Raw genomic sequence first — 23,444 nt, 5'->3', positions numbered from 1 at the left:
ATAGAGCTACAGCGCAGTTTTGGCCTCACATCCGCCTACTTTCCACGGAAGCTCTGTCTATTCTGGGCTCTGTCAGTGCTTCTGGGGGCAGGAAGAGAAGGCTGGAGCCTGAGTGCTGTTGAGAAAGCTGCCCCTGGAAACTGCTTCCTCTTCCTACTTTCTCCTTTACCTTAAAGCAGGTCTCAGCTGCCTATGACAAACAGGAGTCTTCCTTCTGCATCATTTTCCCTAGTCCAATATTTTCCCCCCAGTTTTGTCTACAACTAGCATTATCTCTGCCTTTTGCAAAGCTGAATTTTGCTCCTGTTGGATGATGGCATTAAGTTACACTGAGGAAAGGATTTAAGTAGTTTTATCTCTCTTTACCTATAACTTTTTAGAGCCAGCAAAACTGAGCAACTGGATTTGGGGTTCAACAAAAAGCCAGTTTGGTTGGATTAGAGAATGTGGTGGTAAATTAAGTTGAATTTGGTGTGTTTTTCATTCTACTATTCTGAGTTCTGTCTTTTTTTCTAGACAGATGAACACAGATTAATTTTATATTACAAAAAATTAAGAAAGACAAATTGCAAAGGGCAAAAAGAACCTGAGTGCTCACACAAATCCCTGTTCCTCCCCAACAGATCTGCTGTGAACTGGAAGAGTGCCAGAACCCTTGCCTGGAGCTGGAACCCTTTGAGTGTGGCTGTGATGAGATCCTGGTGTACCAGCAGGAGAACCCTTCGGTGACTTGTGATCAGGTGGTTCTCCTTGTCAAGGAAGTCATCAATAGGAGGTGTCCGGAGATGGCCTCCAACAGCCGGACATCCTCCACAGAAGCGGTGGCAGGCAGTGCCCCCCTCTCCCAGGGATCTTCAGGGATTATGGAGTTGTATGGTTCTGATGTAGAGCCACAGCCCAGCTCCGTGAATTTCTTGGAAAATCCTCCTGATCTCGGCGATTCTAACCAGGCCCAGGTGGATGTCAATGCGGACCTGGTGAGCCCAGACAGTGGGCTGGCCACCATCAGGAGCAGCCGCTCATCCAAGGAGAGCTCCGTGTTCCTCAGTGACGACAGCCCTGTGGGAGAAGGGGCGGGGCCTCACCACAGCCTCCTCCCAGGGTTTGACTCCTACAGTCCCATCCCCGAAGGAGCAGTAGCGGAGGAGCATGCCCGCTCTGGAGAACATGGTCAATCATTCGACCTTTTCAACTTTGACCCAGCACCCAGGGTTTCTGGGCAGTCCCAACCATCCTCCCGTTCTGCAGACTACTCCCCAACAGATGACTTCTTCCCCAACAGCGATTCCTCAGAAGGACAGCTCACCATGGGGTCTAAAGAACTTGACAGGAGGGGGATGGACATGCCTAATTATTCATCCAGTTCTCTCTTGTCAGGGGCTGGCAAAGAGAGCCTCGTGGAATTTGATGAGGAGTTTGTCCAGAGACAAGAAAGTCCCAGGAATAATTCTGAAAGAAATTTGAGCCTGACAGGTTTTATGCAAGATGAATCTCCTTCTCCAGAAAGTCTAAAAACTGTTGGAAAGAGGATCCCACCAACACCTATGAACAGCTTTGTGGAAAGTTCACCATCCACTGAAGAACCAGCTCTGCTCTGTTCAGAAGACATGACCCCCAAGACAGTCAACACAGGCCACCCAGGGCCACCTCTAACCCGGGCGCGATGCAGCAGCTGGTGGGATGGTTTGGAAATCGACTCTAAAAATATCGTGGATGCATGGAGTTCCAGCAAGCAGGAATCTGTCTTCCAGAGCCCTGAGTCCTGGAAAGATCATAAGCCAAGCCCAGCTGATAGAAGAGCCTCAGACTCTATATTTCAACCCAAGAATCTTGACTTCCCAAAGTCAAGTCCCTGGGAGTCAGAATTTGGTCAATCTGGGCTGGGCAACAAGAATATTCAAGACTCAGATGAGAAAAACTTCCAGTTTCAGGACATGCCCCCTGAGAAATCACGTTTGCTGAATGTTTCTCCTCATGGAACAAACCACCTGATAGAAGACTTCGCTGCCCTGTGGCGTTCTGACCGCTCTCCCACAGCCATGCCTGAGCCGTGGGGAAACCCCACAGAGGATGAGGAACCAGCTGCTGCAGCGTCATTCCCAGCCTGGAGTGCATTTGGTGAAGAAGGTGATGCCAAAGCTTTGAAAAATACTTGGAATCTGCACCCAACGAGCAGCGAGACACCTTCTGTGAGAGACCCAAACGAGTGGGCCATGGCCAAAAGTGGGATCGCTTTCCCTTCAGAAGACCTCGTGGACAGTTCACCCAGTGAGGCAAATAATGAAGCGGTTCAAAAAATCTGGGGCAAGAAGAACCATGACCCCAGGGATGATATTCTCATATCTGGAAATCCCACATCTGATCTGGATCATCCATGGAATAGTTCTAAGCCAGCAAAGGACCATCAGAACAGTGTGGTGGACCCAACAATTAGGGGCAAAATGTACAAAAATGTAGATTCTTGGAATCTTTTCGAGGAGAGTAACAAGGAAGGAGGTTCAGATGTCCCAGCACCTTGGGAGGACTCCTTCTTATCCTATAAATGTTCTGACTACAGTGCATCCAACGTCAGGGAAGACTCAATGCCCTCCCCCTTAGATACCAACTACTCCACCTCTGACTCTTATACTTCACCAACATTGGCCAAAGAGGAGAAAGAAACCAAAGACAAGCCACTCACTAAAGAGGAGGGTTTTGAGTCACAAGATGCTAATTGTACTGCAGGGGGCGCTGACATGCCTCCTCAGTCCCCGCAGCAGCCACCAAGAAATCGAATGAGTTCAGGTCCTGGGAACCTGGAAATGTGGGCTTCATCTCAGGCAGATGGTGGCACAGAAATAAATGCCACCCATAGCCCAGATAAAGATCTACTCCAAGTAGAGCCCACGGATGATCAGAATGTCTCCTTTGAGGATGACATGGGGGAAAGCAGCCAGTCCAGTTATGACGACCCCAGCATGATGCAGCTGTACAACGAGACGAACCGACAGCTCACACTTCTGCACAGCAGTGTTGACGCCCGGCAGGCAGCCCCTGACAGCCTCGACACGTGGAACAGAGTGATTCTGGAGGACACTCAGTCTACTGCAACCATCTCGGATATGGACAATGACTTGGACTGGGATGACTGCAGTGCGGGCGTGGCCATCACTGGTGAAGGTCAGGCACAAGGGTACATGGCGGAAGGTAGCGAACCTGAAACCCGATTTTCAGTGAGACAGGTAGAACCCTGGGGCGTGGAGTATCAGGAGGCAAATCAGGCAGACTGGGAACTCCCTGCCTCTTCTGAGCACAGCCTGGACGTGGCTCCTGATGAATACCACGTGCTGAATGAGAAAAGTGGGCAGCTGATCGCGAATAGTATTTGGGATTCTGTCATGAGAGATAATGCCATGTCATCATTAATATTACCTAGCCCATCGTATGCTACAGATACAGAACAGAGCAGATCACCTCCTGAAACAACCAGCTCATTAGAAAAAATTCAGGATAGTCACATTGCAGACGTGCTGGAAGCCTCTGAAGCCAGTGAGTCTGAAACAATCGATCCTGACAAGCAGGACACATGCAGAGGAACCCTGCCAAGTGATTCGGCATATTTGGTGACCAGACTTGAGAATCCAGAGCATTTTGCATGCTCAGATCCCTGGAAGGGTCCTAGCTATGGACAAAAGGAAAGTGAGAAGGAATTCCACGGAGCTGCTGATAGGGAGAATTCCAGTGATGAGCTAATGGATGGAACCTCAGAACCTTCTGGAAAAGGGCAAGGTAGCCAGGAATGCCCATCCCCAGCTGCATCTGATCATCAAGAAATCTCCAATGAACCAGGCAAAATCAGAAATTTTTCAGTGACTTCCAGTCCTCAGACCAAGGAACCCCAGGAAGTATTAGAGCAGGAGAAGGGGTCTTACACTCCAGACCCCTGTGATGTGCAAACAGAGGTGTCCGAAGATCACTTGCCAGCAAGAGAGACCTGTGAAGAGCACCTCATAAGCCCCAGAAGAAATTCAAGTGAAACTACTGAAATTCCAGGTAGGCTGAATTCCACAAAAAGTGTGTGTCTACCTCAAGTGGATGTGGAGAAAGCTGAAGAATGTGACATTCTGGAGCCAGAGAAAATTGACCAAGAGCCACCTGATGAATGTCCCCAAGGCCTTGACTCTTGGGATGGCCCTAAAGACAGTGATGTGCTGGTCAGTGGTGCAAGTTCTGAGATAACTATGAATCTCGAAGTTAGGAATACTGAAAACAGCCCTCCAAGAGCCAATTTATCAGGAAATGATGACAGAGATAGTATTTCTAGTGAGTATACACTTTCAAGTGCATCCAGTCCTGACATAAATGATTCTTCGGCTACATTGCCTTCCTGGGACCAAGGACTCAATACTGGGCATCAGAAGGAAAATCAAAATGATTGGAATACACAGAATCGCCAAGAATCTGAACTAATGACTACTGATGGTCATGCAGAAGTAGTTGCTGAAATGCAGGGTTTGGAGAAAAACAGAATGGACAGGTTTGAAAGGAGCTTAGATCACAAGGTTCCTAAATTTTTAGAGTTTTGGGGTGACTCAATAGATGGTGATTCCTTTTCTTCTTTATCCAGCCCAGAAACAGGTAGATATTCTGAATATTCAGATGCGTATCAGGAAAGAAAGCTAGTGGTCAGCCATCAGGAGAAAAATGAACGTGATCTTCCTGAAACTGTACAGCCAGAGGACACCAGCTTCATTTCAACAAGCTCAGGTTCTGATGATGATGGTGAAGGCTATGAAGAGTCAGTGGAGAAAGAGATCCATTCGGATACTTGTCAAGTGGCTCCGAGTGAACTCAGAGCTTGGGATTCATTGAATAAATCTAATAAGTCCTTGGCCACAGCAGATCCTGAATCTGAGCAATGTTCTGTCTATAGAGGCAGTCCAGAGCAAGCAGAGAATGAGAATAAGTCAAACCCATCCTGTGATGATCAACAAAGCAGCCCTGATCACTGGAATTTCTCACCAGTAAGGAAGACTGAATTACAGGTAACATCAGTCGATAAGGAGACAAGGTCTTCTCCAGAAATAGGGAGGACAGGAGATGTCATATGGCAAATATCTCCCAAAGCTGAACCAAATAATGAAAATTACTCTAAATTGGAAATGGCTGACTTCTCAACTGAGAGCACGGAGTGGTGGAAGCCCTCCCTACAGGAAGGGCGACCAATCGAGAGTGCATTTGAAGGAGAATTATCTAACTCAAGTGCTGTGCTAGAAATGAATTCCTCAGTGTGCGAAAACATGGGTCCTTGGGGAGTGCCCATTCAGGGTGATACTGAATCCCTGGCACTACATGGTACCAATCCTTTCAATGATAACCATCAGTCACCCTTTTTAGATCATAATGGGGAGAATGCCCACGAGCAGCTTTGGAACATTCAACCAAGGCAGCCAGACCCAGAAGCTGATCAGCTTAACCAACTTGTAATATTGGAACAAATTAAAGACACAGATTCCAGAGAACAAACCTTCATGTCTTCTGCCGGTGATGAACTCTCCTCTGAAGTGCCTACGCAAGAACAGTGTCAGAATTCAGTGCTGTCTGCCTGGGACCAGCCAGACTCGTCTTGTACTTACGCAGATGAAAATGGATGCATTGTATCTGGTGTAGCAACAACTGAGTGTCAAGAAACAAATTGGTGGGAAGAAGAAAAATCACACCCAAGTGAAATGACAAATTCAAACATGACCTCTGAAGATTTCCCTGCTGTCAGTTCTCCCACCCAGATGATGAACAAGTCAGGCTCTGAATGGAGTGACTCTACCCCTACTGAGGGCCCCCAGGGCACGTTTGTTCCAGATATTTTACACGGCAACTTCCAAGAGGGTGGGCACCTGGCCTCATCTTCGCCCGACTTGTGGATGGGTGTGAAACAGCCCTTCAGTGTGAAGACAGATGGTGAGAATCCTGATATACTGACTCACTGTGACCACGACAGCAATTCCCAGGCTTCCAACAGCCCTGATGTTTGTCATGATTATGAAGTAAAGCCAGAGACTAAGCAGCACATGGATGCTGGGCTGGGACCTGAAAGGGAAGCCAGTGAGTTATATCTCACCGAGCCAGAGATAGATGAAGAATCCAGACAGGAGCCTGGGCAGGAATTTGTCCCTTATACTTCAGAACTGTCCTCTGAAAATGTCATTCCACTGCCTCCAGTCAGCGAGCAGACAAACACAAATGACTCATCTCAGCCTTCCTCTCACGAGTGTTTTCCTGAGCCTTCTGAAATTAATGGTGAAGACAATGCAGGCTTAAAAGCATCAGAACAAGGAGCCAACCCAGATATGGCACCAGATTTGGAACCTGTTGACAGAACAATCTCAATGATTGAAAATGTGGAAACTGGTATTTGTGTAACTTACCAAGAGACAACTGTGGATGACAGTAGATCTTCGATATCAGAAGACTTTCTTCCTCAGAGGCAGACCGATGCAGGGCACTTGTTGGACCGTGAGCAGCCCTCTGTTACTGAGAATCCTGCCACGGTTCCTGATGCTTTGCTAGCCTCGGACACTTGTCTGGATGTCAGTGAAGCTGCCTTCGACCACAGTCTCAGCGATGCCTCGGGTCTCAACACATCCACGGGAACAATAGATGACATGAGTAAGTTGACATTATCAGAAGGCATTCCTGAAACGCCATTTGATGGGGAGACAGGGAAGCATGATATCTGTTCCTCTGAAGCCTCGTGGGGTGACTTTGAGTATGATGTCATGGGCCAAAATATTGATGAAGACTTAATGAAAGAGCCTGAACACTTTGTCTATGGTGTTGACCCTCCCTTGGAAGAAGATGCCCTGAAGCATGAGTTGGTACCTTACACACCTCCCTTTGATTTATCCTATCTCACGGAACCTACTCCTGGCATCAAAACCACAGAGGAATCTGGGACTCCAGAGGATGAGTCTCTGGGGAGCGAAGCAGCAGAGATACTGCTTTCTGCCCTTCCTGATGAAAGAAACCAGGAAAACCATGCTGAGACCACAGACAGACAGCCCGAAGGCCAGCCAGTTGTACTGCACATTCACGAAGACCCTGAGTCTGTTCCTTTGCCTGTCGGAATTGATGCCAACCCTGAGTTGTCTCCATCACACATTGACTGGGAAGTAGAAACAGATCGTTCAGATTCACCAGCAGGTGGAGACATAGGACCACCAAGTGGTAAGAAGCCTTTCATTCCTCCAGGCTTGAGAAATTGAGCTTTCATTCAATTTGTAAAATGCACTCTTCCTACCAATGTTGGTACAGAGGAACTAACTACATTTGCAGTGCATGCTTAACCAAGTCTTGACTTACTGCAGTAATATCTACTGCTTATATAATAACTATCCTTGAGAGTGCATGCAAATTAAACAGCTCTACAAAATAAAAGTATTTTTTTTTTTTTTACAAAATAAAAGTATTTTTTAAACTCTCTCTCTTTAGATAGATCATTTGCAAAGATCACAAGTCACATAATGTGTTAATGAAGCCTTGTTCTCTCCTTCTCACCTTCATTTTTCACTTCTAGGTGCCAGTGAGGGAATATTAGAGTTGGAAGAAGAAAAAATAATTCCTACCAAAGAGCCTGAGCAGGTAAAATCAGAACATGGGGAGGAAAGGAACACTGAGAAGAAAGAAGATCGTCATGCATTGCACATGGATTACATACTTGTAAACCATGAAGAAAATTCACTGCCAGAGCCAGAGGCCTGTGAAGCTAGAGAAATCACATCGGAATTAGAAGAGCTTCACGTAGATTCCGAGGAAAAAGGGCTGCCAGAAACTCAGTTAGCCAGCTCCCCGGACACAGGTCAACCAGCTTCCTTAAATGAAAGAAATCATCTATCTACAGAAAGAATGTCTTCCAGAGATGATAAGAGATCATCTTCTGAAAGCCCTGGGCAAGACCAGAGTTGGATGGTCTTGGGCCGTAGTGAGGTTAGTGATCCATCATCAGAGACCATGGACTCAGGACCTGGATGGTCTGGTGAGGCTGTGGAGCCAGCCTCTGATCACAGCTTGGGCCAGAGCCCCCAAATACAGATTCTGGAAGAAATGAAGCCTCTAGAATCTTTAGCACTAGGTGAAGCCTCTGATCTGGGCAGCCAATCACGGAGGAGCAAGAGCCGAGGCAAAGCTGGCCCTGATGCAGTTATGTTGCAGCCTGTCACCCATGACAATGAATGGGAAATGCTTTCACCACAAAACATAATCCCTGAAATGGAAATGGAGGAGGAGACAGAGTTTCTTGAGCCCAGAACAAGGAAACCAAGACGGAATGGGTAAGCAAAAAAAACATTTATTTTTTTCCTGGAAACTATTTTGTTAGGGACTGGGGAACCTGTGAGGGATTATGGAGTATGAAGAATATCTAGATGATAGGAGCTTTGCTTACATGTATTGCAAAGCATAACATCAGTGAAAGCAGCTGCTAGATAACCATAAGGATAATGAGATTTGTGTACATTTTCAGCCAAAAAAGGCACTTTAGTTTCCATCCACAGTCTTACACTTACCTTTCTGATTTCATCTAACTTACCTAACTTCCTTCATCTACTCAATACCTGTTTTACTTTTAAATAGTTAATTGGTACTGGAGGGGAATAGATACACATTTATTCATAGTGCAAGGCAGTTTGCACACATTATCTTACTTAATTCTTACAACAGCCCTCAGGTGGTAGGTTTTAATTTTTATACATACTGGTGGAGGGTGGGGAGTTGGGGCTCAGAAAGTTTCTATAACTTGCCGAGAATTAAGTAACCAGAGTGGGCGCTCTGAGATTCAGTTTTCCACCCCCAAAACCTGTGTTTTCCAGCATATAGAAAAGGTGATTCTGTTTTTATGTGAGTGGGAATGAGGAGACTCCATAGCAGGCTTAAAATCTTAATGTGAAACGTGCATTCCTTAATTGACTGAAAATTTGCAAATAACCATCAAACCAGTAATTCATTCATTCATTTGCTGTTTGGATTTTGAGAGTCTGCTCTGGCCAAGTTTCTGGGTAGCCAGTGGACATCGTTCTTGCTCTCAAGTTTCCAAGCCCTGCTAAAACTGTTTAGGGTGGTTCATTTCTCTTCACTTGCTCTGATAAAGCACCCCTGCTTCCAGGGACAAAAGGACATGTTGTGAAAAGTATCTTAAGTTACATGTTTCCTCCTTAAAGTAGTGGAGAAAAAAGTACCTTTTTCTTACTCATTTTTTTAAGTTTAGTTTTTAGCTTATATTGGAGTACAGTTGACTTACAGTGTTATGTTAGTTTCAGTTGTATGCAAAATGATCCACTTATATATACACATAAATCCATTCTTTTCCAGATTCTTTTCCCATATAGGTCATTACAGAGTATTGAGTAGAGTTTCCTGTGCTATACAGTAGTCCTTGTTGATTATCTATTTTTATATACTGTAGCATGTATATGCGGAGAAGGCAATGGCACCCCACTCCAGTGCTCTTGCCTGGAAAATCCCACGGACAGAGGAGCCTGGTGGGCTGCAGTCCATGGGGTCGCTAAGAGTAGGACATGACTGAGCTACTTCACTTTCACTTTTCATTTTCACTTTTCACTTTCATGCATTGGAGAAGGAAATGGCAACCCACTCCAGTGTTCTTGCCTGGAGAATCCCAGGGATGAGGGAGCCTGGTGGGCTGCTGTCTATGGGGTCACCCAGAGTCGGACATGACTGAAGCGACTTAGCAGCAGCAGCAGCATGTATATGTTAATCCCAAACTTCTAATTTCTTCCCCCACAACATTTCCCTTTTGGTAACCATAAATTTGTTGTTGAAGTCTGTGAGTCGGTTTCTGTTTTATAAATAAGTTCACTTATATAATTTATTTTTAGATTTCACATGTAAGCGATACTATATGATATTTGTCTTTTCTGACTCACCTCATTTCATATGATAATCTCTAGGTGCATCCATGTTGCTGCAAATGGCATTGTTCTTTAATAGCTGAGTAATATTCCATTGTCCGTGTGTACCACATCTTCTTTATCCATTCCTCTGCTGATGGACATTTAGGTATCTTTCTCCTAATTATTTTAGGAGCATAAAGGGCTTTATACACCCATATGCTCTCTGCATGTCAAGGCAGCTGGATTTCAGCCTGGTTCTACCACTGCCAATTGCGTGTTTTAATTAACCCTAGATTTAAGTTTCCTCATCCATAAAATTGGTGGGTTGGGCTGGAGGATCTCAAGTCTTCCTTCAATACTGAATCCTGCAACTTTAATTTGTGTATCAATAGAAAATGTCCAGAGAACTTTGACATTCACATTTCTCCATGAAAGGAACAGAGAAATCAGAAAGAACAGTGGAGGAATGTTGAAGGTTAGCAAAGTGCTATCGAGAGTTAAAAGCTGTGCCCTGTTCAAGTGCAGCTTCATAAATCCAGACATTTTCAGGTGGCCTAATCTTTCTTTCTTCCTGTCAAGCTGTTTCCTTCCAGAGAGACCTAAGATCCGTTATCAGAAAGAGAGTAGCAGATGGATCCCAGCGGCCCTGCTGGCACTGTTATAGATTGAGCTCAGAACACAGGCAGCCTTGAGTTGGCTGAGCTATTGTTTGGCTTCTTGTCTGCATTTTGCACATGCCGCTGAAATCCAGCAGATGATAGTGTTCAGTGGTGCCACTTCCCCCTTTTAATGAGATTTCTTTGCTCATCTCTTTCTGCTCAGCCCCTGCAGGAATGAACATTTTCTCACAACTGGGGAAGGGGACAGATTTTCCCACTGGGATTTGTTTCTCCTTTTACCTAAATAATTTACTCTGAAGTATTTGAAAGCTTTTCTCTGTGCTAGATTTTGGAAGGATGTAGAATTATCTAAAACAGTGGTTTTCTGAATGGGGCCCTAAAACCAGCAGGCCCTAGCATCATCTAGTACTTGCTAGGAAGGTATATTACTTGCTCTACCCCATACCTCCTCAATCAGGAACTTCACTCCTCTGTTTCAGTACCTCCTCCAGGGCATTCTGATGCACAGTAGTTTGAGAACTGCTGGTCTGAAACTTAGTCCCATCCCTCTAGGAGTTATTTGATAAAAGAGTTCAATGTAAATGAAAAGGTAGATAATAGTGTGATATTTAAATCAAGATAGTTGATGGCCAGTGTCTGTTTAAATATAATTAGCTACCAGTTATGGATATTTGCCCTGGACCAGGTTCTAAGCATTGTATATGCAGAGTCACATGTTACCATGGCAACCGCATGAGGTAAGGCTTATACAAGGTAGGAAACTGATGTTTAGGAAGTTTGAATTGCTTTTCTGGTTTATAGTTAAAAAGAGAAGAAGCAAGGATTTGAAAGAGCCTCTTTATGTCTGGAGTATGTGTTAATGCTAGTAAATTAAGAGAGAGGCATTTGTGTAGATACTTTTTTTTTAATGGGAGGATAATTTATTTACAGTGTTGTGATACAACGTGAATCAGCTATATGTGTACATATATCGCCTCCCTCGCAGCCCTCTCAACCCATCCCATCTGTCTAGGTCATCACAGAGCACAGAGCTGAGCCCCCTGTGCTATGCAGCTCTTCCCACTAGCTAGCTGTTTTACACATGGTAGTGTATTAATGTCAGTGCTCCTCTCTCCATGGGCGCCACCCTCTCCTTCCCCCACTGGGTCCACAAGTCTTTTCTTTATATCTGCATCTCCAGGTTCATCAGTACTATTTTTTAGACTTTATATATATGTGTGTGTGTGTTAATTGTGTAGAATACTTTTATGGAGGAGGAACAAGGATGGCTTATTATCCAGCTACATCAGGAGGCAGGGTGCCCAGGACCCATGACACTTTAAAAGGCCCATGAGAAGTTTTTAACTTTCTTTTCAAATCAAAAGAAAAAGTGATTGTATTCCTATGTGATTTATATTCTGGTGTGGATTATATTTCTTTATACCAATGCAGATGTGAAACAAAGTTTTAGGGTTTTGTTTTGTTTTAGTAAGAGAAGGAGCCCATGGAAGCAAAATGCAAAAGACCTACAGAAGTCATGTTGCGGTCCTGAGAGGTGCAATTTGAGACAGGCATTAAAGGAAGGTCATAGTCTGGAAAGGTGAAGAAATGGGTGAGAGGCTACTGAGTTAACTGGGGGAGAGCAGCATAAAGGAAATCTGGAGACTGGAAGGCGATCACAGAAGCAATGAGAAGATAGCCATATTTTTCACACCAAAAACCTGGAGATGTCTGACGCATCATCTAATCATAGGCCAAAACCAAGACTATCTAGAAAAAAATATATTAAAATCTGATCTTCAGAAATAAAAGTAGGCTGATAGTATACATAAGATGATATACCAACTGCAAACTGACTTCTTGCCCTCACATCACCCAGCCACACCCTCTCTGAGCTCCCACACTGTTTGGAGAGCAGTAAACCATATTTTCAGAATCTGAGGGAGCATTGGAAAGATACGTTTTCTCATCATACCCCACCTACTGTCTCTTGTTAACAAAACTTATTGTGAGTGCTGGGAAATAAAAGTCTCCCTTGATATCTTCACCATTGTGTTCTAGTTCCTAGGACTCATCTTCCCAGATGCATTTGCCAACAGCTTGGTCATCTTCCAGATGTAGACCCACCCGGGATTGCACGCCAGTTCCCCTGAGAGTGAAGCATATGCCTGGTCTTTCCTGTGTGGCCACAGAGAGCATCTGCGGAGTAATCTGTGGCACACAGGCTTTTCTTAAAGCAAGGAACCATGTATATGTTTATTTTAAGGAAGGTGTGGTTGCAAGAATGTCATGTGAAGAAAGGGTAAATGGTATTAGTGTTCTCCAGAGAAACAGAACCTATAGGAGCAATATATATGTATGAGAGAGGGAGAAGGGAGGGAGGGGAACTTGTTCTAAGGAATTGGAATTGGTTCATACTGTTTTAGAGGCTGACAGGTTTGAATTCTGTGGGTCAGGCTAACAGGCTAGAAACTCAGGCAAGAGTTGTTGCAGTCTTGAGTCAGAATTCTGCAGGGCAGCAGGTTGGAAACAGGTAGAGTCTCTTTGTGGTAGATCTGAAGAGTGTTCCTCTCTTTTCAGGAAACTTCAGACTTTGCTCTTAAGGCCTTCAACTGATTAGATGAGGCCCACCCCCATTCCAGAGGGTAATCTCCCTTACTCAAAGTCTACTGACTTCAGTGTTGATCATATCTAAAACATATCTTCACAGCAACATCTGGACTCGTGTTTGACCAAACAACTGGGCACCATAGCCTGTCCAACTTGCCTCCTAGCATTATCAGAGGTTATATTCAGGAATCTGAACTATATACTAACAGCATGGAACTAAGAGAGGATGGAACGTTTGTAAATTCACCATTGGAATTATGTAAAAATGGGATGATTGCTATACAACTCTGTTGGCTTTCTATAGGTGTGGGGCAAGGATATAGCTGTGTGGGATGATAAAAGGAAATAATTTTCAAGAAGACTAGGAAAGCTGATAATACTTGCTGAGTCTTTTGTAGATTAATGCAGCAGAGGGCAGTGGGTGAGAAAGCGAGGAGAGGGATGGAAAAGAGGGGGAGCTGTTGTCACGTGTCCTTTTGAAACAGAATGTTTAGAAGTAACCTAAGAAGGCAATGGCACCCCACTCCAGTACTGTTGCCTGGAAAATCCCATGGATGGAGGAGCCTGGTGGGCCTCAGTCCATGGGGTCGCTAAGAGTCGGACACGACTGAGCGACTTTACTTTCACTTTTCACTTTCATGCATTGGAGAAGGAAATGGCAACCCACTCCAGTGTTCTTGCGTGGAGAATCCCATGGACGGAGAAGCCTGGTGGGCTGCAGTCCATGGGGTCGCACAGAGTCGGACACGACTGAAGCGACTGAGCAGCAACAGCAGCAATCCTTATATTTATGGAGCTGTATCTTTCAGTTTGGGGTATGGTTGGTTTAGAGTTAATGTTAGTTTCAGGTGTATAGCAAAGTGAATCAATTATACATGTATCCATGCTTTAGATTCTTTTCCCATATATAATAGAGTATTGAGTAGAGATCCCTCTGTTATATAGTAGGTTCTTATTATCTATTTATATTAATATATAGTAGTATATTTGTCAATCCCATTGTCTCCTAGCCCTGTGAGGTGAGTTATTTGATACTCCCTAAAATAAGAAGGCAATGGCACCCCACTCCAGTACTTTGCCTGGAAAATCCCATGGACGGAGGAGCCTGGTGGGCTGCAGTCCATGGGGTGGCTAAGAGTCGGATACGACTGAGCGACTTCACTTTCACTTTTCACTTTCATGCATTGGAGAAGGAAATGGCAACCCACTCCAGTGTTCTTGCCTGGAGAATCCCAGGGACGGGGGAGCCTGGTGGGCTGCCGTCTATGGGGTCACACAGAATCGGACACGACTGAAGTGACTTAGCAGCAGCAAAATAAGAAAAGGACTTCCCTGATAGCTCAGTTGGTAAAGAATCTGCCTGCAATGCAGGAGACCCTGGTTCGATTCCTGGGTCAGGAAGATCCACTGGAGAAGGGATAGGCCGCCCACTTCAGTAGTCTTTGGCTTCTCTTGTGGCTCAGCTGATAAAGAATCTGTCTGCAATGTGGGAGACCTGGTTTGATCCCTGGGTTGGGAAGATCCCCTGGTGAAGGGAAAGGCAACCCACTCCAGTATTCTGGCCTGGAGAATTCCATGGACTCTATAGTCCATGGGGTCGCAAAGAGTCAGACACGACTGAGTGACTTTCACTTTTTAAAATAAGAAAGACCTTTTAAATACAATATATTTCATATTCCCCATGACCTGCTTCTTACGGTGATCTCTGTGCTTTCTTTTTTCTTTTTAAACTAGTGCTTTGGGGCCCTTTTTTCCCTAACAAGACTATGGGAAAGAATTTGTCTTTCTCCTTTTAAGTGACACCATTAGATCTTTTTACATTTTTTTCATGAGACCTTCTGAAATAAACATTTTCTGTCTATGACTTCTGGTTGAGAAGTTAGTACATTGGGTCTTACACCCATGTAAATGTTGAAAATGAAAAACGGGCAAAGGAATAATCCGTCCACTCTCTCTCAAGGCTGGTTAATGATCTGTTTGGGCTTTCAGAAGAATCAGGCTCTTTGAGCTCATACTGCCTCCTCTCTAGGTCTTGCTGTTTGAATGGGCTCTATCCCAGTTCTAAACATTTGCCCTTTCTCCAAGGTAAATTGATACTCTGTAAACTACAGTGTTCCCTTGTTTATTTACTGTTTTCTGGTTTTGCCCTGAACCAAACCTGGAAGACCAAACTTGGCACTGACTCTGTTCATTTATTTTTGTAATTATATTTTATCACTTGGTGTGTTATATTTGGTGACCTGGTGGTGATAATTAAGTGTATTTAATGTCTTTTAAATTGGCACTTCATTCAGGCCTTAGTCTCTCTCTCTCTCTTTTTTTTTTTTTTTAGTTATTTTGGTGTCTCCCCCACCTCCATTCCACTTCTGCCCCAGCCACCTCTGCACTTCTGGCCAGCCCGTCCCAGAGTAGACTTCCAATAAGTGCTGGCAGATAGACAAATATATTTTCTTTAGTCCATCCAGTTTCCATTTGCAATAGACATGGCAAGTTTTATTATCCCAATTTCACAGACAAAAAAATTGATTCAATAAGAGAGCTGTTTAATGTCATCCAGAAATGAGAAAATGGTAAAGTTAAGACTTGAACTTAAGTCTTCTCCCTTCTAGCTCAGTGCTTGTCAAATGAGACAGAGAGTAACCTTTTTCTATAGATTCAATTTCTATAGATTGATGTATTTATTCCTATTCTCCTGTTGTCCCATGGAAAGTTTCAAGTTCAAGAGCCAAAGTTTCCAAAGGGAGAGTTTGAGGATAACTGAGTCAGAACTCACCTCTGACTTTTCACACTGTCATGTGACCCGTTACTGGGCTCTTTTCACACTTGAGCACTTACTTCCTGCCTCAGCAAATCCATCATGGCTACTGCCATGTCAGTGAGCTGCTTCTCATCTGTGAGGTGTGGCACCAACTCCAGTGGCTGGAGGCCAGAGGGAGGTGAGAGAATCAGACCCTTTGGTGTAAATATCTATATCTGTACATATATATATATTTAATATTCTATGTATTTGGCTGCACTGAGTCTTAGTTGTGGGACACAGGATCTTTAGTTGTGGCATGCTAATAACTCTTAGTAGCTGGCATGTAGGATCTAATTCCCTGACCAGGGATCGAACTTGGGCCCCCTGCATTAGGGGCGAGGAGTCTTAGCCACTGGACCACCAGGTAAGTCCCAGATGTGGTATTTTGTGGTGAGGAATTTTATAGTGAGAGAAAACCACGGGCACTAAGATGAGGTGATACAACCCAGCTGTCTCGTGGGAGAAACACCCACAGAGGAGCCCTTTTGTGCTGTGTTGGCTTCTAACTTGAGGAGAAATCCAAGGATCCAAGGTACTTCTCTGGCTGAAATGGGCAAAAGGTTAAACCTGAGGTCAGAAAAAAAGACCTCCTCCATGATAATTGATGGCTTTGAGGAAGACAAGAAGTCATGTCTTTTGAAAGCAAAATGTACTAGTGTATCAGGGACTCAGCAGGAAAGAGATGACACATTCGAATAAAGATAATTGAAAAATACTTAATAAAGGGAGTATTTACAAAGACAGTGGCAACTTTTGAGGAACTCACAAGGAATCGTGGGGTAACCCAGGAATAGTAACAGAACAGCTGTTGTTATTCCTAGGCCTCAGGAGTGAGGGGAAGCGGTGAGTCCCAGACCCAGAATGAGAACTTTGGGTAGAAAGGGCCATTCAACAAGGAGCAGGGCATGGTCAGCCTGAGGCATTCTGGAAGAAGGAGGCCTCCTTCCTTCTTCCTCTGATCTCCCTCCAGTGGCCCTCATGGGTCAAAACCAAGTGGAATTTAGAGAGTGAAGGGAGGGAGCCTTCCAGGGAGAAAAGCAAGGTAGAACACGTTGGAAAGTGGACCTGAAGAAGCAAAGAGAAGCTAGGCAGCATAACTGGCTTAATTGGAGAGTGATGGAAGCCTAGGTTCTGAAAAGTGGGCTGAGTTACATATACGTACAGGATCAGTTTGGTATACCTCCAGTGCATTGGAGGATTTGTTTTCAAGATACTTATGGGAGTTCCTTTAAGACAAAGGCTGTCAAAAAGTCACTCTAGGATTAGGTCACCCTTTGTAGAAATCCAGGCTATACCAATGGAGGAAATTAAAATATTTTCCCTTCATTTTAACTGTTGGCTAAAGGATATGGCTTTTTAAAATTGTTGATATAAGAGAGTTTGGTTCTAGGTAATGGCTGGGAGTGGGTTTTTTTTTAATTTTTAAATTTATTTTATTGAAATATAGTTGATTGATAGGGTTAATTTACAGTATTAACGACTGTATAGTAGAGTGATTCAGTTATACATGTATATACATTCTTTTTTACATTTTCTATTATGGTTTATCATGGGATATTGAATACAGTTCCCTGTGTTACAGTAGGCCCTTCTTGTTTATCCATTCTATATATAAGAGTTTGCATCTGCTAATCCCAAACTCCCAATCCATCCCTCCTACACCCTCTCTCCCCCTTGGCAACGACCGGTCTGTTCTCTATATTCATGAGTCTGCTTCTGTTTCATAGATAGGCTTGTTTGTGTCAAATTTAAACTGTACATATACGTGGTAATATGTCATATTTGTCTTTCTCTTTCTGACTTCGATTAATACGATAGTCTCTAGGTCCATCCATGCTGCTGTAAGTGGCATTATTTCATTGTTTTTTCATGGCTGAGTAGTACTCCATTATATGTATGAATCACATCTTTATCCATCCGTCGATGGACATTTAGATTGTTTCCGTGTCTTGGCTACTGTGAATAGTGCTGCTATTAACACAGAGGTGCATGTATCTTTGCAAGTTATAGTTTTGTCCAGATGTATATCCAGGAGTAGGATTGCTGGATCATATGGCAACCCTATTTTTGTTTTTTGAGGAAGCTTTGCACTTTTGCACTGTTTTCCATGATGACTGTACCAGTTCACATTCCCACCAACAGTGTAGGAGGGTTCCCTTTCCCCTACATCCTCTTTAGAGCTTGATATTTGAAGACTTTTTAATGATGGCCATTTTGACTGGTGTGAGGTGGTACTTCATTGCAGTGTTGATTTGCATCTCTCTAGTAGTTAGCAGAAGGCGGCAATGGCACCCCACTCCAGTACTCTTGCCTGGAAAATCCCATGGACGGAGGAACCTGGTAGGCTGCAGTCCATGGGGTCGCTGAGAGTCGGGCACGACTGAGCGACTTCACTCTCACTTTTCACTTTCATGCATTGGAGAAGGAAATGGCAACCCACTCCAGTATTCTTGCCTGGAGAATCCCAGGGACAGAGGAGCCTGGTGGGCTGCCGTCTGTGGGGTCGCACAGAGTCGGACATGACTGAAGCGACTTAGAAGCAGCAGCAGCAGTAATTAGCAATGATGAGCATCTTTTCATGTGCCTATTGACCATCTGTATGTCTTCTTTGGAGAAAGGTCTATTTAGGTCTTTTGCTCATTTTTAGATTGATTTGTTTATTTTTTTTATTTTTTTTCTTTTTTTGAGCTGTGTGAACTGTTTGTACATTTTGGAAATTAAGCCCTTGTTGGGAACACCATTGGCAAATATTTTCTTTCAGTCCATAGGTTGTCTTTCATTTTGTTCATGGTTTCTATTGCTGTGAAAAAGCTTATAAGTTTACATTCCTTTTGTTTATTTTGCTTTCATTTCCATTGCCATGGGAGACAGATCTAAGAAAACATTGGTATGATTTATGTCAGAAAATGTTTTGCTTGTGTTCTCTTCTAGGAGTTTTATGGTGTCGTGTTTTATATTTAAGACTTTAGGCCACTTTGAGTTTATTTTTACATGATGTGAGGGTGTGTTTTAACTTCACCGATTTACATGTGGCTGTTCAGCTTCCAGGGAGTAAAATTTTTAATTCACTTACTTAAACTATTTGAAATGTTGATCAACTGAGAATTAGAATTTATGTTAGACTGAGTGAAAAATACGTCACGCATATGGTCCTTTATGTGTTCCAAACCGTACCCTGGATTAAGCCCAGCCAGCTGAGAACTATGTACCTTATCGTGTTTCAGAGGATCACACACAGTTTCTTTATCCTGTTTTTTTTTTTAGATTGGAATATAATTGCTTTACAATGCTGTGATACTTTCTGCTGTACAACAAAGTGAATCAGCTATATGTATACATACATCCCCTCTCTCAGACCTCCCTCTCACCTACCCCCACCATCCATCTAGGTCATCACAGAGCACTGAGCAGAGCTCCCTGTGCTTTATAGCAAGTTCCTACTAGCTATCTGTCTTACACATAGTAGTGTATTTATGTCAAACCTAACCTTCCAGTTGTCCCACCCTCCACTTCCCCCCTGTATCTATATGTTCACTCATTCGTTCTCTATGTCTGTATCTCTATTCCTGCTCTGGAACTAGGTTCATCTGTACCATTTTTTATAGACTCCACATGCGTTCATTAATAAGTCTCCCAGTTACTGCTTACATCTCTGATCACCAAGACCACTCCCTCCATCAGCCCTCAGTCCTTCACATCACACTCTTCCAGTTTGGTGACTTCGTGCCAGCCCTACTCTCAATCTAGAACTCTCCTAACATGGCTGGCTTATTCTCGTCATTTGTGGTTCTCCAGAGAAACCTCCTATAACTGCTTCATCTAGAGTAGTAATAACTGTATACAACCAAGTTATTCTAGTTCTCAATCAGGGGCACTTTTGCCCGTCGCACCTAGGGGACATCTAGCAATATCTGGAGACATTTTTGGTTGCCACAACTGGGGCCAGTACTACTGTCATCTAATGAGTAGAGGTCACACATGCTGCTAACTTCCTACAGTGGACAAGAGAGCCCCCACAACAAGGGTTATCCAACCCCAAGGGCCAGCAGTGCCCGGGCTGAGAGCCATGCTCTATCCCACCGCCCTGCTCTGTTTTCTTCCTACCACTGTTCCTTCTCTGGAAAGGTCTTCTGTTTAGCTAATTGATTTTGTTGTGTCTGTCCCCACCTTGAGAATGGACCCTCTAGAAAAGCACACATTTGATTTGCTTGTTCATTACTATACCCCTGGTGCTTAGAACAGCACTTGCCACATATTTAGGGGCCCCATAAATACACCCAATGAAGGAATGGAAAAGAAAGTCAAGTCTGTCCAACATAATTTGCTTTTAATGAAGAAGATAATTACTAGTGTTTGCTGCTTCCCTTTCCAAAGGAGACATGCTCAATTTAGTTTGGCAGTGACATAGTTCAGGTTGCCGTAACAAATTGCCATAGATTGACTGGGTGGCTTATAAACAACACAAATTTCTTTCTCTAAGTCCTAGAGGCTGGAAATTCAAAGTCAGAATGCCAGCGTAGTTGTGTTCTGGTGAGAGCCCTCTTCCAGGTTTCGTACTTCCAACTTCTCATTGAATCCTTATGTAGTAGAAAGAGTGAGAGAGCTCCTACTCATGTGTCACTCTCATGACCTCACCTAATCCTAATTCCTTTCCGAAAGTCCCTTCTCCTAAAAGCATCATACAGGGCAAGGTTTAGGATTTCAACTGAAGAATATCTAGGAGATATTCAGTTCATAATAGGAATATGCATCTTTTCTAATGTTGCAAAAATCCATCTTTCTTTTGAGACCATAGTTACCTATTTTTGATATTCTCATACTTTTTATTATAGTTCTTCCAAGATTCTTACAGCTTTTCTGTTTGCTTAGAGTCTTGTTACCCATTTCATTCAGTTAGCCTCATGGAGAAAAACAGGTGTGCCTGTTGAGTTTTTTGTTTTTGTTTCTGCTTTTGTTATCCATTGCCTATACCAGTTTAAATTGCCAGGGGGGAAATTAGTCTATTTACTTAGTCATCTGTTACATCATCAACTCAAGTAGTACTTGGCAATATATCATCTTCAAAGACCTTTCATATTATTGCTTTTTCAAACTTCAATTCATTAAATAATAATTTGAAAGTGTTAGGCTCTCAAAGAATAACTAAAAGTCCCCAGGATTGACATCTACTATGTCCTTTTCATCTATATAATAATCAGGAAGCTACTTATTACATTTAAGCAGCAATTCTTTTTTTAAAAAATAATTGTAACTGCTCCAGTGAAATGAACAAGACAGTATATATCCTCAGATGCCCAGCTGTCACTGAACTAGGGCTGTTTTGCCTTGACACAGTCTGAGAGAAGATCCTGCAAGACAAGAGGAAACACTGTTGTTTGTAACAGATGTCCCATACTTCCCCATTTAATGAAGTGCTACTTAATGTTTTAAAGGTATCTATGATGGACCTGATAACAATAACTTAATCATTTTCCATGTCAACTGTTGACTTTTTTAAAATTTACTTTTAATTGGAGAATAATTGCTTTACAATGTTGTGTTGTTTTCTGCCGTACAACAGCATGAATCAGCTATATGTATATATATAGCTCTTGAGACTCCCTCTTGAGACTCCCTCGCACTCCCCTATCCACCCCTTTAGGTTGTCACACAGCACCCAGCTAGCTCCATGTGCTATACAGCAGCTCCCACTACTATCTAGCTACACATGGCAGTGTATATTGTTAGATATTGAGGACAGGTTCACTTACAGTGTCTGTTCTACAACATGTAACTCCTCTTTCTGCAGCTCCAACCACTACGTTTTTCCACCTGAGGAGGGACCCCCCCCTAATGAGCCAGCACTTCACAAAGCAGAGACCCCATTTTTAGGCCTCACCCTGGATACCCAGGGTACAGCTGGTTCTGGAGCCATCTCTTCTCTGGTGACTTCTGGCTCAGCTTGACTTTGGAAACTGCACTGGTTTTTCGCTGAACCCTGCAAAGTCATGACCCCCTAGGGGCCCCACCTCCAATTCTCCATAACTAAACAATAGAAAGCGTATGAGAAATTATTTTCATAACTGCTCATCACTTGGGAGAATTTTTGTAGGCTTTTAGTTTAAGTAGAGGTATAAAAATTCACTTCTTCCTCTTCTGCCTTCCCTACTGCCCTCTTACCGCCCCCAGCAGCTGTGGGAAAGACATGAAATGTCCTTCATTTTTAAGACTAGGAGCTAACATTTCTTAAATATTTACTATGGCCAGGTCTTCCATTGAGTAATTCACTTTCCTCTTTTATTGGAGTTAGCTCAATTGGAGAGGACCCCAAACTGCCCTATTCTACCATAGCACCCTCCCCAACTCACCTACCCACTATCTCCCACAAGAAACAAAAAGATGATGTAACATGGGACTTCTGACAACCTAGTTCTGAAGGTGGTGCCTGTGGTTACTTTGCACATTGATATGTTGCCTGATTGTGATCAGAAGTCTTAGTTTGATTTGTCTGACAATATATGTTTCCTTTGAAGATGATACTAATGAATGTATGCTTTTCATTCATATTTCATTTGACATAACTCCATCAAATATTTCTGTTGGCATTTTTAGAATTAATAAATTATTAGTAGCTAATAAATTCTTTTAACCCAGGCTCTCTGAAATCTCTACCTGGATTATCTTGCTTTAAAGTAACAGTACTGTTATTATCCATTTGTGAGTCAGCAGTCTGTAGTTTAGTAACTACTGGTCCAAAGTTGCTAATAAGTAGTGGAAATTAGATTTCAAACTCAGGACCTCTGACTCCAGGGTCTAAGTGCTTACTGGTCACGTGCCTTTGTTTCTCAATAACCAAAGCTGTATTGATCTTGGGCAAACATCCTAACTTTCTCTAGAACCTCTAGTTGGATTTCTTTATGTATCTCACTATGCCTCCATAGTCCATTTTTATTATGGTTTTTTTTTTTTTTCATTTTTATTATGGTTTTGACCACTGTCTGTGAAATGAAAATAACGACACTATTATCTTACTGTATGTGCTGTGTAGCCGAAGGATTTTTTTTTTTTTCTTTTTTTAAGAGGTTTCGGGGGAACTGTATTGCTTCCAGTCTGTGCTCTGAGCCCATTCACATTCAGTCTTATTTAGGAACAGGAGTGACAACAGTATTTCTGAGCAGACACAAAAATCAAGAGAGGGGCATTTCTGACTCCATACCCTGACTGATGTAGTCTATATTCCCAAATGAAACTCATCACAGCCCCAGCTCCTTCCCCTCACAGAAGCAGGCAGCGGTGGTGAGGGCTCACTGGGAGATCTGGCAGACCGGTGATCCTCCGTATTTAGATGTGCCCATGATCACGTGACCAGAAAATGGAGGCGACTCTGTATTCCCAGTTAACTGCTCCAGACAGGGGATGCTGAGGAGCCTTAACCGAGCATCCTTCTCACTCTGCAGCCTCCTCTGTCCTCAGAAGGTAGGTGTGGGTCCTGGTGCGGCTTTAGGAGGGTCGTTGAAGGCGGTCGGGTTGCAATGGAGAGTGATACGCTCACAGACTGGGCTATTGCAGCTT

General features: G+C 43.4%; 1 protein-coding gene across 7 annotated transcripts in view; it reads left to right on the top strand.

Annotated features, from left to right (window-relative positions):
* The window catches only part of PRUNE2 (prune homolog 2 with BCH domain), a 295,098-nt gene that overhangs the window by 200,116 nt on the left and 71,538 nt on the right, over positions 1–23,444 (top strand). For all 7 annotated transcript variants that reach the window (XM_086415566.1, XM_086415569.1, XM_086415568.1 and 4 more), the window contains 2 exons: positions 624–7,203; positions 7,553–8,306. In XM_086415566.1, the coding sequence (XP_086271692.1) occupies positions 624–7,203; positions 7,553–8,306 (7,334 nt within the window). The remainder of the gene's footprint in view (positions 1–623; positions 7,204–7,552; positions 8,307–23,444) is intronic.

The sequence above is a fragment of the Bos grunniens genome, chromosome 8 (assembly GCF_055505025.1).
Source record: "Bos grunniens cultivar Pamir isolate PY7600 chromosome 8, Bosgru_T2T1.0, whole genome shotgun sequence".
NCBI classification, from domain to species: domain Eukaryota; kingdom Metazoa; phylum Chordata; class Mammalia; order Artiodactyla; family Bovidae; genus Bos; species Bos grunniens.
The sequence above is the reverse complement of the archived record's forward strand: the minus strand, read 5'-3'. Positions and strand labels throughout refer to the sequence as shown.